The 16,004-nt window shown below is 36.0% G+C and overlaps 1 protein-coding gene across 3 annotated transcripts; it reads right to left on the reverse strand.

Moving 5' to 3' along the window:
• Positions 1–672: 672 nt before the first annotated feature.
• Positions 673–9,659, reverse strand: LOC128239214 (uncharacterized). Of its 3 annotated transcripts, none has more exons than XR_008261841.1 (2): positions 1,605–1,906; positions 673–1,368 (listed from the first exon to the last, which is right to left on the reverse strand). XR_008261841.1 is itself a non-coding variant. In XM_052955758.1 (2 exons), exons 1-2 carry the CDS (start codon positions 9,650–9,652, stop codon positions 1,334–1,336), a joined length of 441 nt encoding a protein of 146 aa, XP_052811718.1. In that variant the 5' UTR covers positions 9,653–9,659; the 3' UTR covers positions 673–1,333. The 3 variants fall into 3 exon arrangements, 2 of the variants coding, with proteins under 2 accessions (XP_052811718.1, XP_052811717.1); XM_052955758.1 differs by lacking the exon at positions 1,605–1,906 and adding an exon at positions 9,247–9,659; XM_052955757.1 differs by lacking the exons at positions 673–1,368; positions 1,605–1,906 and adding exons at positions 8,294–9,021; positions 9,247–9,659.
• Positions 9,660–16,004: the final 6,345 nt, after the last annotated feature.

Consider the following 16,004-nt stretch of genomic DNA (forward strand, 5'->3'; position numbering starts at 1 on the left):
GCAAACATTATTAAGATTCCAAAGAGTTAGGTCATTTATTGTAAGTGCTAAATTAAATTACTACGCGATTTACTTGCAGCGGACTTTAAAAGACCCGATTTCTGATATTAAAAACAGTCCATACACATCCGAGGTTGTTTTCGATAAAAAATGGCCGGTGAGTTCCAATGACTTGTCGAATTTCTTGTACGTAGCATGAGGGGATTGATCCACGTGCCTTTAACTTCGAAATGAATCGACAAGCTAGTGTTAAACATTATTTGGAGGTACATGCGCACGTACACGTGGTGTTTCGCAACCTCCCTGTGTGTCGAATATTTGCGTACATTCACAGTGGACATTTAAGCAGAACTTTCGATTTTCTCTCTTCTTACGGATTGAAAGGCACATTTTCTGATAGTTTGCTTACGTATTTTTGTATGCGTATATATATGTTTACTTCAAGAAACGACAATAACGTTCCAAAATTGTTGGACTAGAGCGTCTTTCTTCTAAAACGCAACGCCGTGGATTTATTCGCGGCGATAGGTGATGTGCACTGAATGACAATCGGTCATTGAATTTGTATACATATTTCATCAGCGCGTATTTCATCTTGACAAAATTAATATTTTGTAAACCAAAATTAAATGAGTCGTTTAACATAAACACATACAAACTATGGATGGTTTATTAGTTTGATAAAAAGTAAAATCTTTGAATAATAAAATATAAGAAATATCAATTGAAAAAGTTTTGTATCAGGTAATTGTCGAGCGATCTACTCCCGAAGTCGATTTCTCGTCCAGGTTTGCCTTTAATGACGCTATAATTCTTAAGATTACATATTTGAGGTCATATTTTGGAACATGTAATAAAGATATTTCAAAATAGCAAATACAAAACAAACGCAGTTAATTAACATAAATAACATAAAACGGATTTCCCTGAAAGCCTGTCTATATAATTGACACCTTAATTTATCACAAACTATCTTGTCAAAATAGTGTACGAGTTCAAGGACAGATTTTCGAATACAAACGATAAATTATATGTCATAAATTTTGTTCTCTTTAGACCATACGTTTTCTGTCTAGTAAAGGCGAAACCAAATCCCTGTTAACGTTAAGTGAGCATTCTGGTCAGGGAAAACTATGCTATTACTTATCGCTTAATATTTCAATGTATTCAAGCCACGAATTTAAGCGGTTATGCTGTTCTGTCTGGATGGTGGCGAGACTGAAGTGAAGATGTCAAGGAGGACGTCCTCCACTGACTGGCTCTGGACGGCTCTTAACATTCGTCCCAGCCACGTGTCGATAGCCGGTTGCCCGCAGAAGAACGGAATGTCCAGCTATTTCCGAAAAGACTTGTACATTCGGCTTATACCTGAAGAAATAAAAATAAATATAATTACAATAAGTAAGATATGCTTATATATCCACGAGTGGTCGTTCTTCACCAAAAGAAATGTAATGTAAATATGTTATTATTGCTTAATACATGTATAACAAAATAATTTTATCGTTTAACGGTTATTGGTTTAAACCAACCGTTTTAAAATGAAAGAATGTGCAATTTTAAACTGTTACGCATCACAAATTTTAAAAATGCAGTATCAGTACCTTTCCCATGTATTTCGATGTATCCATTTCCCTGCATCCGTTTGTACACAACCATTTCCGCAACAGCCTTCGTCACCTTCCCGAGGCTTTCTTCAGGACCGCTATCCGTTCGTCGCACAGAAACATTACATCGTACCACTCTGTCTTCTCTAACAAATTGATGGCCTCCGGATACTGTTCCTGGAGCTTATCGGCCTCCTCCATGGCAAAACTCCGTAGGAGGCGGAGGTCCACGGCCTGGGCGGTCAGACAGACAGGTTATTCACCATCATCTGTACGGTCCCAACCGCCTCCGCCGTCAGCAGCGCTCTTACCAGTGTCATCGAGTTAAGCTAGTGTCGGATGCAATCGGCTCACTAATTGAGCGTTCAATGTAATTAACCTTAGCTTAGGAATGTTGTATTGCAAATGCCTTACTTCTTTTGATAGATCACTGTGGGCGTTCCGCCGATAGATTTACAGGGAGCCATTGAAATTGTTGAAACTAAGGAATAATATGAACAGAAAAGAACAGAACATATTAAATGTCTGTCAATGATGTGAAGTACGAAACAAACCTGCAGCATATTACACTAAGAAAGAGTAAATGCACATTAATTTATTTAATAATACATTTTAGAAGGTTTTATATCTCAGTCAATCTTAAAACCTGCCCTCCACAGATGCAGCTTGAACATATGAGACAGCCCACAATGGTACAGTCAATAACCCCAGAAGGATGTGAACTCGATTGAAACAGATTCGTTTATAATATTCTTACAGATCAACATACAAAACAAATACCAGTAAAACTAGGAAATAGATCGGCGAACCTTTGAACCAAAAAGCGATTGAAACGCGAAAACTGAAACGTTAAACCAGCACTGATTATTAGCTTATTATGTATAATAACAATGTACTCTTTTACGATTTATTTTCATGAGCTGTAAAGTGTAGATGTAAACTACAGACAGGCGAACAACTATTAACATGTATAGTGTGTTTTGCGATATAAATCAAAGCACTGGTAGTGATAATAGACTCGGGCAATGATCAGTAGTTTTATTAAAGCATGTGCAATCTGAATCATACAGCATGCTTAAGAAGGGATCTCCTTTAGCACTGTAAAAGTGTTACCATATTTCTCTTATGACTTCATGCTTCAACAGCTGGCGTTCTGCTCCGTAGTAATATTTATTGTCTGGTTGCAATAAGATCAGTTCACAGTTTCATTATTTTACTTTACTTCCATTGTTTGCCAATGTTTATCATAATTTAGTGAGTTGTTTTGCATAAGAAATACACACATACATATGTTTTATTAGTTGGATAAACAATGAATGCTCAAACTTTTATGTATATGCAGGAATCTGGTGAACAAAATTTAAAAATATCATTCTATAAATGTGAAAGTAGCTCAATCGAAAGCCAGAAGTTTTGTATCAGGTATTCGTCGATCGACCTATCCTTGTCCAGGTTTGCCTTTAATGACGCTATAATTCTTAAAATAACCATACTTAAGGCACTATAACAGATCGAAAGCGTAAAATAAAGATATATCAAATAGCAAATACAAAAGAAAACACAGTTGATAAAAAATAACACCAAACGGATTTCCCTGAAATTTCTTATCTTGTTGACACCTTAATAATTTATCGCCAATGAACTTGTGAATGTTGTCAAAATATTGTACGAGTTTAAAGACAGATTATCGAATAAACAGCGAAATCACATAATTGTTAATGTTTTGTGAGCTTTCAAGTCAGGGAAACATATGTTATTATATATCGCTTTATATTTTAAAGGTATTCAGTTCATTAATTTAAGCGGTTTGGGCTGTTTTGTCTGGATGGTGGCTAGGCGGAAGTGAAGATGTCAAAGAGGACGTTCTCCACTGAGCGGCTCTGGACGGCTGTCAAAAGCCGTCTCAGCCAGGTGACGATGGCTGGTTGCCCGCAGTAGAACGGAATGTTCAGCTCCTTCCGAATAAAGTTGTACATTAGGCTTGTACCTGAAAAAATAAAGAAATAAATAATAAACATATGTAAGCTATGCTTAGATCGTTACGAGTGGTCGTTTTTAGCACCATACAAAATAATGCAATAATCTTGTTTTTGCTTTATAAAACTATATAATTTTATCGTTTACCTGAAATTGGTTTATACCAACCGTTTTTAAATGATATAATGCGCAATATTATACTGTTACGTATCACACATTTAAATGGGCAGTATCAGTACCTTTTCCATGTATTTCGATGCATCCATTTCTTCGTTGCATGCCCGTTTGTAGATGTTTCGCATCCGTTCGTACACCACCATCTCAGCAGCAGCTTTCGTCATCTGCAAGAGACTTCCTTGAGAGCCGCTATCCGTTCGTCGCACAGGAACATAAGATCGTACCACTCTGTCTTCTCTAACAAATTGGTGGCCTCCGGGTACTGTTCCCAGAGCTTACCGGCTTCCTCCATGGCGAGAATCCGCAGGAGTCGAAGGTCCACGGCCTAGGCGGTCAGACACAACAGGTTAGTCACCATCATCTGTAAGATCTCAACCGCCTCCGTCTTCAGCCGCGCGCTTACCAGTGCCATCGAGTTAACGGACTGGTTGTGTGTCTCAGCGCTTATCACGTGGTTGCTCATGGGGTTCACGAAGTGGTCAAGCTCTGACATGTACGAAGCCATCGCTGTATCGCAGCCTTTGAATCCAAAATCCTAGATTCACATCACATCCGCTGAGATTCGGGGGTAGACCAAAGTTTAGTTTTACGTTTACCACTTCTTGAAACTGAGCAAGGAAAAGTTTTCCACTCACACCCATCACTTGTCTGGTCTGATCTATGGCGATTGTGGTGTTTGTGCGATGGTCAATGATGGGGTTAACATTGACACTATTCAGCTCAATGGTGATACGCCTATAGACGTTCTTTAGAGTCTCGGCGACGGGCCCAAGCCACTGTGGCGAGCTAGATGCTTGGTCGGCAACCGGCTATGTCAGAACAAGCCCCGTGTGAGACTCGAACCTTCGACCTCCCGCTCCGTAGGCGGACGCCTTAACTACTAGGCCACGGAGACGTAAACTGTAAATGTAAACTTTGTCATGCGGATTAAAAATTTAATTTAAAAACTATATTATTACATATATTTTAATAAAAACGGGTACGCTTACGCACCACGAGTGTGGAGTATTCGAAATCTGGTTATAAAAATTTGCAAAAATCCGACCTTTAAACGTAAAAAAATAGAAATAGGATCCTTAAATATAAATATTTCAATCATAATACAGATAAATATGTAAAAGAAAAAGTTTGTTTTAATAAACCTTCCATATCTTTATCTGTTTAAGATGAATGCAAAATTTGAATAAAACAAAAAGGAAATTTAAACTAATTGCTACTAAGACACTTTGAACAACTCAAAAGTGTGTTTTATTTCATCCAAAGCAAACTTGATGTTTATTTAAACTACGTGCAAGGTGTATTACTTGAATTTATTGTAATCATTGCAAATACAATTAAGTGTAGTCGAGATCCCTAATCATAAAAGTACTTTGGGTTGACCTATTACTTTATTATTATGAGTGTTATTGTTTTCTCAAGTTAATGCATACTTTGATAAGATTTACCATTTACGTTTTTACTTTATTCGGGATTGTTGGGATAAGAGTGAGGTTGTGCACACAAACTAGTTTAAACCCACAGTAAATCTTACATTTTCCTGATCGTTCCAAGGCGGTACATTGCAATTTTGATAAACAAAGTTTTTTATGTATTATATATGTAATGTGTTGTTTGTTAAGTTTTGTGCTGTTGTTTCTGGTTTGTGATTGACTATTTTTGTGTTCTATGTCTTTGGCGTTGAGCCTGTGCCATAAAACGGAGTTTAATGTTTAAAACGGTAGTTTCTGTAGTTTCTCATATAAAAATCGATAACTAAAGTAAATGCAAGGTGGTAAAATTTGGACTGATCGTGTTGTTTTCCTTTACAAGACAAGTACTAATTATCCAATCTTTATTAGAAACGTAACATTGGCATTATAAGGCAAAAGCAAATCTTATAACTTCCTATCTCCATCGACCCTGTCCGAACCCCTCACTCTCAAACGTTTCTTTTTCAATAAAAAATCGCCCATCGGCGAGAACAATGCCGGAGACGGCCGAATAGTTAAAAAGCTGTTTGTCTGAAACATTGATATAGTTCATGAATAAATAATCGCACCTCTTCATCTACTAATCGTTACTCCAGTTCACTATATAAGATGCTTACCGAAATTTGCCTATGATGGTCGAGTAGTTTACGAGTGGTTGACCTTTGAACTGTTCTCATCAACAACCGCTGTAAAACCAAATTTGATTACTCCGACAAGTTTAACGCTGCCAGAAGGTTCGGCAAAGGTTTCCACATCTTTTGTAAGTTTCTCGTTTCGTTTACAGTCACAGAATGCGGATAGTCCCATCACAAATGAACTTGCAATCATGGAAATTCCAGCGAAATAAAATGCTGATTGATAGTTTTCCTAACGCTTCCCTAATCCACCTTGAAAATAAAATATAAAACAAGGTGTTACAATGCTTAGTTTTATAAAAGATATTGAGGAAAAAAAAAATGTAATTTAGGACTTCTTTTCTAGAATTTGTCAGTGAAAATAATATTTGCATACATTAATTAAATACCAAAAATACATGTATGCATAACCTACATAAATAACTTTAATATTTCTGCACACAAACCTGCCATTGGTGGTCCCAGCAGAAACCCCAGCCCCTAGAAAAGGAGGGCCAGGCCGAATGAACTAGCTAGTTTGCCACTCCCCAGCAGATCTACCAGAATTACGGGGATGAGGGCATTGTAGGAACCCGCGAAGAGCCCAAATATCAGAGTAGGTTGCGAATTGCCAGCACTGGGTGGAAAACCCGCAAGTTAAATTTGCAATACCACAAATAAATATTGATACTATGTAAAGATATATCCTATTATTTCGCAGTATATCGATATCACAGAGAAAACCGAAACCGAGCCGCCCTACAATGTCGGCTATCCCGGTAAATGAGAGAAGAAAGGCGGCCCTTTGTGGAGTCACGTGATACTCTATTGCTAGTGGCGGGAGCATTATGGTGGTGGGGGAATGGCCGCATGTCGCCAACATGACGGATATGCCGAAGCAAAGAAACAATGGTCTCTTCAACAGGGTGTAGTCCGGTCATTCGCGGAGCCTCTTCTGTACGAATGTCTAGTTTCCAGAGAATTGTTGGTAGCGGGCGTCATTTGCCTTCTATCCCGGGTTGTCTCCTTTCTCACAATAATCACTCTCATTTCTAGTGTTTTTTTTTCAATTGCATTCTTTCTCTGGTTGGCTTCTTCATCACAATAATCACTCTAATTTCTACTTTGTTAATTTGCGTTCTTTCTCTGCTTGGCTTCTTCATCACAATAATATCTCTCATTTCTGTTATGTTCATTTGCGTTCTTTCCCTGGAAGGCCTTTTCATCACAATAATCACTCTCATTTCTATTTTGTTCATTTGTGTTCTTTCTCTGCTTGGCTTTTTCGTCACAGTAAACAGTCCCAGTTTCAATAATGTTCATTTGCGCTCTTTCCCTAGGTTGTCTCCTTCATCACAACAATCACTCTCATTTCTAATTTGTTCATTTGCGTTCTTTCACTGCATGTCTTGTTTATCACAATAAGCACTCTATTTTCTACTTTGTGCATTGGCGTTCTTTAATTGGTTGGCTACTTCATCACAATAATTACTCTCATTTCTTCTTTGTTCAATTGTTACAGGTTCATTAGCAATATATACCCTTTGCCCTTTCCTTATCCTTATCAATTGTGAATGCACTTTTGCCATTAGGCACATCTCTTATTAATAACCCACAAATACTGATTTTCACCATTTTACCCGCCATTATTAACATTGTGTATTTAAACTCAACATTTTGGAATAGCATTTCAAGGAGCGGTGCAAACGCGAAGCTGCCAATACCACGGCGGAGAACCCACGTGACTTATTGGTCAAGTGCACGGCAACAAATGTCAACAAGTCTCGATTCAGGTAAGGTTTTTAAAGATAACTTTCTTAATACTTGGAGAATTTTTGTGAAATAAAGACCATAAACCCCACACTTAAGAGCTATATCAACGGTTATAAAGAACTTTTCTTATATCCTTAAGTTTTCCTGAAAATCTTGACCAACTGATTTCTCGGAGTTAAAATTTCAGGCAAAGTACAACGGCTTTTGACAAATCTATCGCTTTATTTCATGTAGATGGACGGCGTATACGCCAGCGACTTACCGATACCCGTGAGTGTACAGAAACAACATTTACATCAACATGAGTGTGTCGAATATTTGCGTACATTCACACTGGACATTAAATTTAACTTTCGTTTTTTTCTCTTCTTACTGGTTATAAGACACATTTTCTGATATTTTCTCTGGACGTATTCTTTGTACGACTATGTTTACTTCAAGAAACGATGATTACATTCCACAGTTGTTACAAAAGAGCACAGTTCTATAGCGTAACGTCGTTCATTTATTCGCGGAGATAGGCGATGTGCACTGACTGACAATCGATCATTTTGTATACATATTTCATCTTGACAAATGAAAAAAAATAATTTAGTAAACCAAAACTTAATGAGTTGTTTTACATCAACAAAAACACACGTACACACTTTAGATGTTTTATTAGTTGGATAAACATTAAAAGCTATAAATAATAAATTATAAATGTACAAATATCTGGTAAATAAAATTGAAAATTATCATTCAATAAATGCCAAATTAGTTCAATTGAAAATGCCTGAAGTTTCGTTTTAGGTAATTGTCGAGGGATCTACTCTCCAAGTTGATATCTTGTCCAGGTTTGCCTTTAATGACACTATAATGCTTAAAATAACCATACTTGCGGTCACAGTATTTGATGACACACTATAACAGATCGAAATTATGTAATAGCAAATACAAAACAAACGTAGTCAATTAACATAAATAACACCAAACGGATTTCCATGAAAGCCAGTCTATCTTGTTGACACCTTAATTTATCGCCAACTAACTTGTCAAAATATTGTACGAGTTTAACGACAGATTTTCGAATAAAAACGATTAAACATATGTTACATAGTTTGTCCTCTTTAGGTCATAAGTTCTCTGTCTAGTAAAAGCGAAACCATATAATTGTTAAGGTTTATTGAGCATTCTGGTCAGGGAAACATATGCTATAACATATCGCTCAATATTTTACAGCGGTTTGGCTGTTCTGTCTGGATGGTGGCGATACGGAAGTAAAGATGTCAAGGAGGACGTCCTCCACTGAGCGGCTCTGGACGGCTTTTAAAATTCGTCCCAGTCACGTGTCGATAGCCGGTTGCCCGCAGTAAAACGGAATGTCCAGCTATTTTCGAATAAAGTTGTACATTCGGCTTTTACCTGAAGAAATAAAAACAAATATAATTACCATAAGTATGATATGCTAATACATTCACAAGTGCTCGTTTATTACCAAACAAAATGTAATGTAATTATGTTGTTATTGCATTATATAACTGTATAATTTTATCGTTTAACGGTAATTGGTTTATACCAACCGTTATAAAATGATAGAATGTGCAATATCAAACTGTTTCAAAATTTTTAAATGGGCAGTATCAGTACCTTTTCCCATGTATTTCGATGCATCCATTTCTCCGTAACATGCCCGTTTGTAGAGGTTTCGCATCCGTTCGTATACAACCATCTCCCCAACAGCCTTCGTCCCCTGCATTCCCGAAGCTTCCTTGAGAGCCGCTATCCGTTCGTCGCACATGAACATAAGATCGTACCACTCCGTCTTTTCTAATAAATTGGTGGCCTCCGGGTACTGTTCCCGCAGTTCATCGGCCTCCTCCATGGCAAGATTCCGTAGGAGGTGGAGGTCCACGGCCGGGGCGGCCAGACACATCAGGTTTATAACCATCATTTGTACGATCTCAACCGCCTTCGCTGTCAGCCGCTGTCTTACCAGTGCCATCGAATTAACGGACTGATTGTGCCTCTCAGCGCTGATTACGTGGTTGCTCATGGGGTTCACGTAAATGGTCAAGCATCCGACATGTACGAAGCCATCGCTGTATCGCAGCCTTTGAATCCAAAGTCGAGATTAATATCACATCCGCTGAGATTCGCAGGTAGTCCAAAGTTCAGTTTTCCGTTCACAACTTCTTTAAACTGAGCTAGGAGCAGTTTCCCCCACACACCCATCACTTGTCTGGTCTGATCCATCGCGATGGACATGGTCTCTCCTTGGAAATTTGCTCCATGGGCAATAAAGATATATATGTAAGAGAAACCAGGTTTGTTTTAATAAATCTTCCATACCAGTTTAATGGCAATACAAAACAGTATTGTATATATCTCTTTTATTTTTCTCTCTTAACTCTTCGAACAATTAAAACAATGAATTACTTTAAACTATTCCGAGCAGTCAGCTTATCATATATATAGAGACCACCGACCATCCTACCAGGATATTATTTACACTGTGTCAGCTACCGCGCTACACCGACCCGATTGATATGTCCTGCAGTCGTATAAGATTCAGCTTTTTCCACGAACTGGAGATGGTTCAAAGTTAAACATAAAACACGGATATGATGACGAGTTTAAGCTAGTGTCGGACGCAGTCGGCTCACTAATTGACAGTTTAACGTCATACACATGAGCTTTGGAATGTTGTATTGCAAATATAAGTTCTTCTTTTGACAGATCACGCTGGGTGTTCCGACGATGGATTCACAGGGAGCCATTGTTGAAACTAAAGACTAATATGACCAGAAAACGACAGAACATATTATATGACTGTCAATGATGTGAAATTCGAAACAGACAAGCAGCATATTACACTAAAAAGGAGTTGATACACATTATTTTGTTAAATAACAGAAGGTTTTGTACGTCGATCAATCATAACAACTTTCCTCCACCGATGCAGCTTGTACATTTCAGACAGCCAACAATGCTACAGTCAATAAACACAAAAGGATGTGGACTTGATTGAAAGAGGTTCATTTTTAATGTATTTACAAAACAACATTATAACAAATACCAATAAAACTACTAGATAGATCGGCGGACCTTTGAACCCTCCCATTTTATTCGAAAACAACAACAACAAAACGTGATTGAAACGCGAAAACTGAAAGTTAAACCATTAAAATGCCCTATGTCAGACGAAGGTCATGCAAAATGACCAAAGTGATGACAATATGGAGAAATCGTTTGTTGATTGTTGTTTTCTGAACCCGGATTTAATTCGAATTTAACTTAAAATATTGAAGCGTTCATAATCAGGTAGAAAAATAGTGACACAGAGCTACGGTTTTTACTGTTGCTGCTATTGCTACTGCCACTGATTCAGCCGGGGTTTTAATCTGAAACTGTGCACTACTACTACTACTACTGCTACTGCTACATACATACATATATATACATATATATATATATATGCATATATATATATATATATATATATATATATATATATATATATATATATATATGTGTGTGTGTGTGTGTGTGTGCGTGCGCGTGCGCGTGCGCGTGCGCGTGTGTGCGTGTGTGTTCACCTTTTATTGTACTTTTAACCGGTAATGTCCACAAATGTACATTACAATTTCGTTCACAGCGTGATAGTTTTAATTCTACTAGATCTCGTTAGCGGTCATGACGTTAACAAAGAAAACTAACAGGTTTGTGAGCGAGGATTACAATTGACAGATTTATAAATTATCCAGAGAGTATATTGTTCAGGCCACTGACCTTACCAATAGGTCTGTGTCCAGGCCTATTTTACCAGGTCTGGAAAACTTGAAAATGTCGCATCATTCATTAAAATGTTCGTTATTTAATATGAGTATCACAAATGAAAAAATGACAGATCTGATTCTTAGGATTGGTAAAACTTTCGGGTGGGCGAGTTTGATAATATTTTTAAAAGTCAACATTTTGTTCGAAAACCAACCTTTAAACTAAAGTAGATGCGAAAGTTTCATACAATGGTGATGCAATGGGAATACATGTGTAAAGTTCAATATATAAATTAACGGATAATATGTAAATGTACACATGCTATATTTCAGCAATGACTATTAGCTTATTAAAGGGACAATACACCAGATTGGCGCCAAAAAAGTTTTTTTTTGTAACGAATCTCAGGACAATCATTTAATGAAATGTTTTATTCTTTGATATCATAATTGTAAAAAATATACCAAAATGTAAAATCGGATCGCCAAAATTGCAGTCCAGTGATGTATCCACTATGCTACGAAGGCTAACCCTAAACCGTTGGAGTATTTAAGCTATATACCTAATAATATCGCGTGATAACATCGACTAGCCAATCAGGAATAAGGAATGAATTCTACTAGGTAGACATACCTAGTAATCTTTTCAATGGAAAAATATGAAAAGAACTACGAAAAATAAATCAATTGTAAACTATGTGGTACTTCAGTTAGTAAGTTTCAATGCATTGTACACATCTATACCAAATTTATGTCAGTTTACGACAATTTTCTTCTTTTTTCGCTATTTCATTATACAGAGTGCAGCCCCATTAATGTATAATTAGTTTTTAATTACAATATACTCTTTTCATGAGCTATAAAGGGTAGATGTGAACTACAGACAGGCGAACAACTATTAACATTTACACTGTGTTTTATAAATCAAAGCACTGGTAGAGATGATAGACTCCGGCAATGATCAGTAGTTTTATTAAAGCATGTATAATCTGGATCATACAGCATGCTTTAGAATGGATCTCCTTTAGCACTGTTGAAGTGTTACCATATTTCTCTTGTGCCTTTATGCTTCGTGCTACATAGTTATATTTTTATATGGTTGAAATCAGATAAGTTTACAGTTTCATAATTATACTTTACTTCCAAAGTTTTCCAATGTTTATCCAGTCTTACAAAGTGTAAAAAAATCTGTATAAAGCAGCTAAAATATAGAATAAGCTGCAAAGTTTCCTTCTCAATCACCAAATGATCATTTCGTTTTGTGCATACTTCACTTGTCAACTTTTCATGTATTATTGCCACAGTTATTTTTTCATTATGCGAATACTTTGTATATCTGGTAACTGAAAATGTTATAAATTTTTTAAGTCACGCTGTCATTCTGAATATATGAGTATGTCGTCTTTTGCTCTCTATTTCAAAGTATGGCACGGAATCATGGCATACGATCATGATACATTGTCTGCTGTTTTAAATGAAATTGCAACCTCTGATTTTTTTTGGCCCCATTTTCTCGAAATATTTTAATCGTAACAAGCTTAAGTGGTTTATTTCATTAACCCAATTTCGCTACCTTACTCATGATTTTACTGATAAAAAATATTTCATCATGATTATCAAAAATGTTTAGTTTTACCCTTTTATAAAGGACTTATGAGGTGGTTTGGCTTTCATTTTCAGTTTTTAATATTAACAATTAATTAAGAAACAAACTTGTTTGCAAACTAAAGCTGACTGTTTTTTTAGTATAAGGACGGTATTCATCAAAAATAAAATATGTTTTTGTATAAGGACGGTATTCATTAAAGATAAAATATAAGTGATGTATTTACTAACAAAGATGTTTAGTTAAATGAACCACTTGAAATGGTCGCTTCTTCGTTCCAGAGGTATTTCCATAACTCCGCCAAATTTTCAAAATTCTTTTACTAATGAATTCGGTCTGTTAACGCTATCCCTATCCCGTGATTCACTGCCAATCACTGTACTGTATCTACACATTACCATAGCAACTGCGATATAGCTACACATTACCCGGCAACCGTGACATTTCATCACATTACTTTAGCAACGGTGACAAATTGCAAAAACATTGACGACATATCTACAAATTACCATAGGATTGGTGATATTTCTACACGCAACGGTGAGATCTGCACATTACTATGACAACGGAAACATTATCATTTCTTAAACATTTTTTTTAATTTACGTGTTGTTTTTTTTTTTAAAAGGAAAAAAAGAAATCTATTCAGATTTTAACCCATATTTTCAGTCAAGAAAAGACATTCAAGTTCCACTCTTAATCATTAAGAGTTGTAGTTTTACAACCTAACATACGTAATATGGTTCCTGCCGACTGAAAACAGGTGATACTCTAAAGACATTTAGAACATATTAGGTAGAATCTTTATAACTAAAAAGAGTTCGGATTGTTTGCTCTGCCGTTCTTTATCGTAAAGAGTTTACCTTATATGTTCTTACTAAAACTTGACTATAACGGCCGTGCAATTTTTGAAAGGTCAAGAAAATCGAAATTTAATCAATTTATTTCACTACTGTCGTATACTGAGATAGTGTTACGTTTTAAACCTACACCATTTGACCAGCATGGGCCCTATTGTACAAATAGATCTTTACCAACTATTTAGAGTTCATCGCACTAAATAAGCAAATCAGAGCCAAGTATTTCTTATCTAGTTTGTTTGGTGGACTAGGTGATTGAATCGATTCACTGTTTATGCCGTGACGTCAATTATCTTTTTTTAAATTTAACGAAATGTTTCCTTGCAATTAATTCGTTAAATTTGCACAACTATTACCTATTCTGAAAGTTAATTCAAATTTCGAAGAAAAGTGTTCAAAGGATTTAAATGTCTATTATATTTCCATGCATTGTGTTATTAGAGTGCGTATTATAGAAATGTTAATAAATTCTTATATGTGAAATTGTGTTATAATTCCATTTACTTCTTGCCCACAGATGGCCAAACTTGAGTTGTGCTGTATATGCTGAGTATAAAGCTTCTCTGAAAATATATTTTAAAGGTATTATTTGTAATCATGTAAAAAATCGCCCAGCACTTCCATTTAATGTTTTACAGACACTGAGAACGATAGACTTTAGTTTATATAATCGTAGCCTTGTTGAAGACCTTGTTTATATAAAGGTTTTAGTACATTGTACTTGTTACTTAGTGTCGATTCCATTCATTCACTTTACATGACTGAATTTGTAATCACTTATGAGGTTTACTTGTTACTTAGTGTCGATTCCATTCATTCACTTTACATGACTGAATTTGTAATCACTTTTAGGTTTACTTGTTACTTAGTGTCGATTCCATTCATTCACTTTACATGACTGAATTTGTTATCACTTATGAGGTTTACTTGTTACTTAGTGTCGATTCCATTCATTCACTTTACATGACTGAATTTGTAATCACTTATGAGTTTTTAGACCACATTATCGCATTTATCTTGCCATTACTCTCATGTCTCAATGCACGTATAGTCAGGTCAAATTTAGATGGTCATTAATATAGCTTTTTAGCAATGTACTATAACGTTTCTATAAAATAGGTGCATATACAAACCAAAAACCTAGACCTAGGATGCAGGCTCCGTCAACTTTGATTCAACATATTTTCCCTGAATTGTTTAAAAGGCAAACTATAGTATACAAATATTCGTAGATTGCATTTACATATATGTTTCCCTGACTTGAAAGCTCACAAAACGTTAACAATGACAGAGAAGTTATGATCTAAAGAGAACTAACTATCTAGCACACCTGTTATGATGTTTATTCGATGATCTGTCTTGAAACTCGTACAATGTTTTGACAATATTCACAAGTCCGTTAGTGATAAATTATTAAGGTGTCAACAAGATAAGAAATTTCAGGGAAATCCGTTTGGTGTTGTTTTTAATCAACTGTGTTTTCTTTTGTATTTGCTATTTTGAAATATCTTTATTAGAGTTTAAACAAAGATAACTTCACTATTTCTTCATCATTTTAAAATGAAATATAGCGCAGTCTACGCATACGCCGCTTACGGAGCCCCGCCTTCGGTATTTTACCAGAGTTTGATTGAGAGTTTAGTTTCTTAAAACACTTCGAAAAACCTTTTCGCATTACGGCCGTCTGACGGAGCACTGTCAAAACATTATTTTGAAATCATGTTTGTCGAAGTGTTTGATGAAACTATTCACCTTATCAAACTCTGGTAATAAAACAAAGACGGGGTTCTTTGATCGTCATAGACTGCCCTTTGTTTATATTGGTGTAGAAAAACAAAAGTTATCTTTGTTTTAAGTGTTCATTTTCAGCAAAATGTTGCCTTCCGACGGAGCATATATGGCGTAGTTTATCACATGGTGTACACATACTGGTTTTACGAAACTAATAATATTAATGAAGCCACTCAATAAGGGTATGTAAAGCTTAATAATCATATTTCGCTAATGGAATCAAACAACTAATAAACCGTCCAAAGCTGGTTTCAGCGCATGATCAATCTTCAGTTGTTCATAAAAAAATATGTACCTTTGCAACGGATTTCGTCGCTTACAAAATTTGGGTTTGGTGTAAAATTAACTGATATTGATAGTTTTTGATAATTT

This window comes from Mya arenaria, chromosome 6 (genome assembly GCF_026914265.1).
Source record: "Mya arenaria isolate MELC-2E11 chromosome 6, ASM2691426v1".
In the NCBI taxonomy this organism is placed as follows: domain Eukaryota; kingdom Metazoa; phylum Mollusca; class Bivalvia; order Myida; family Myidae; genus Mya; species Mya arenaria.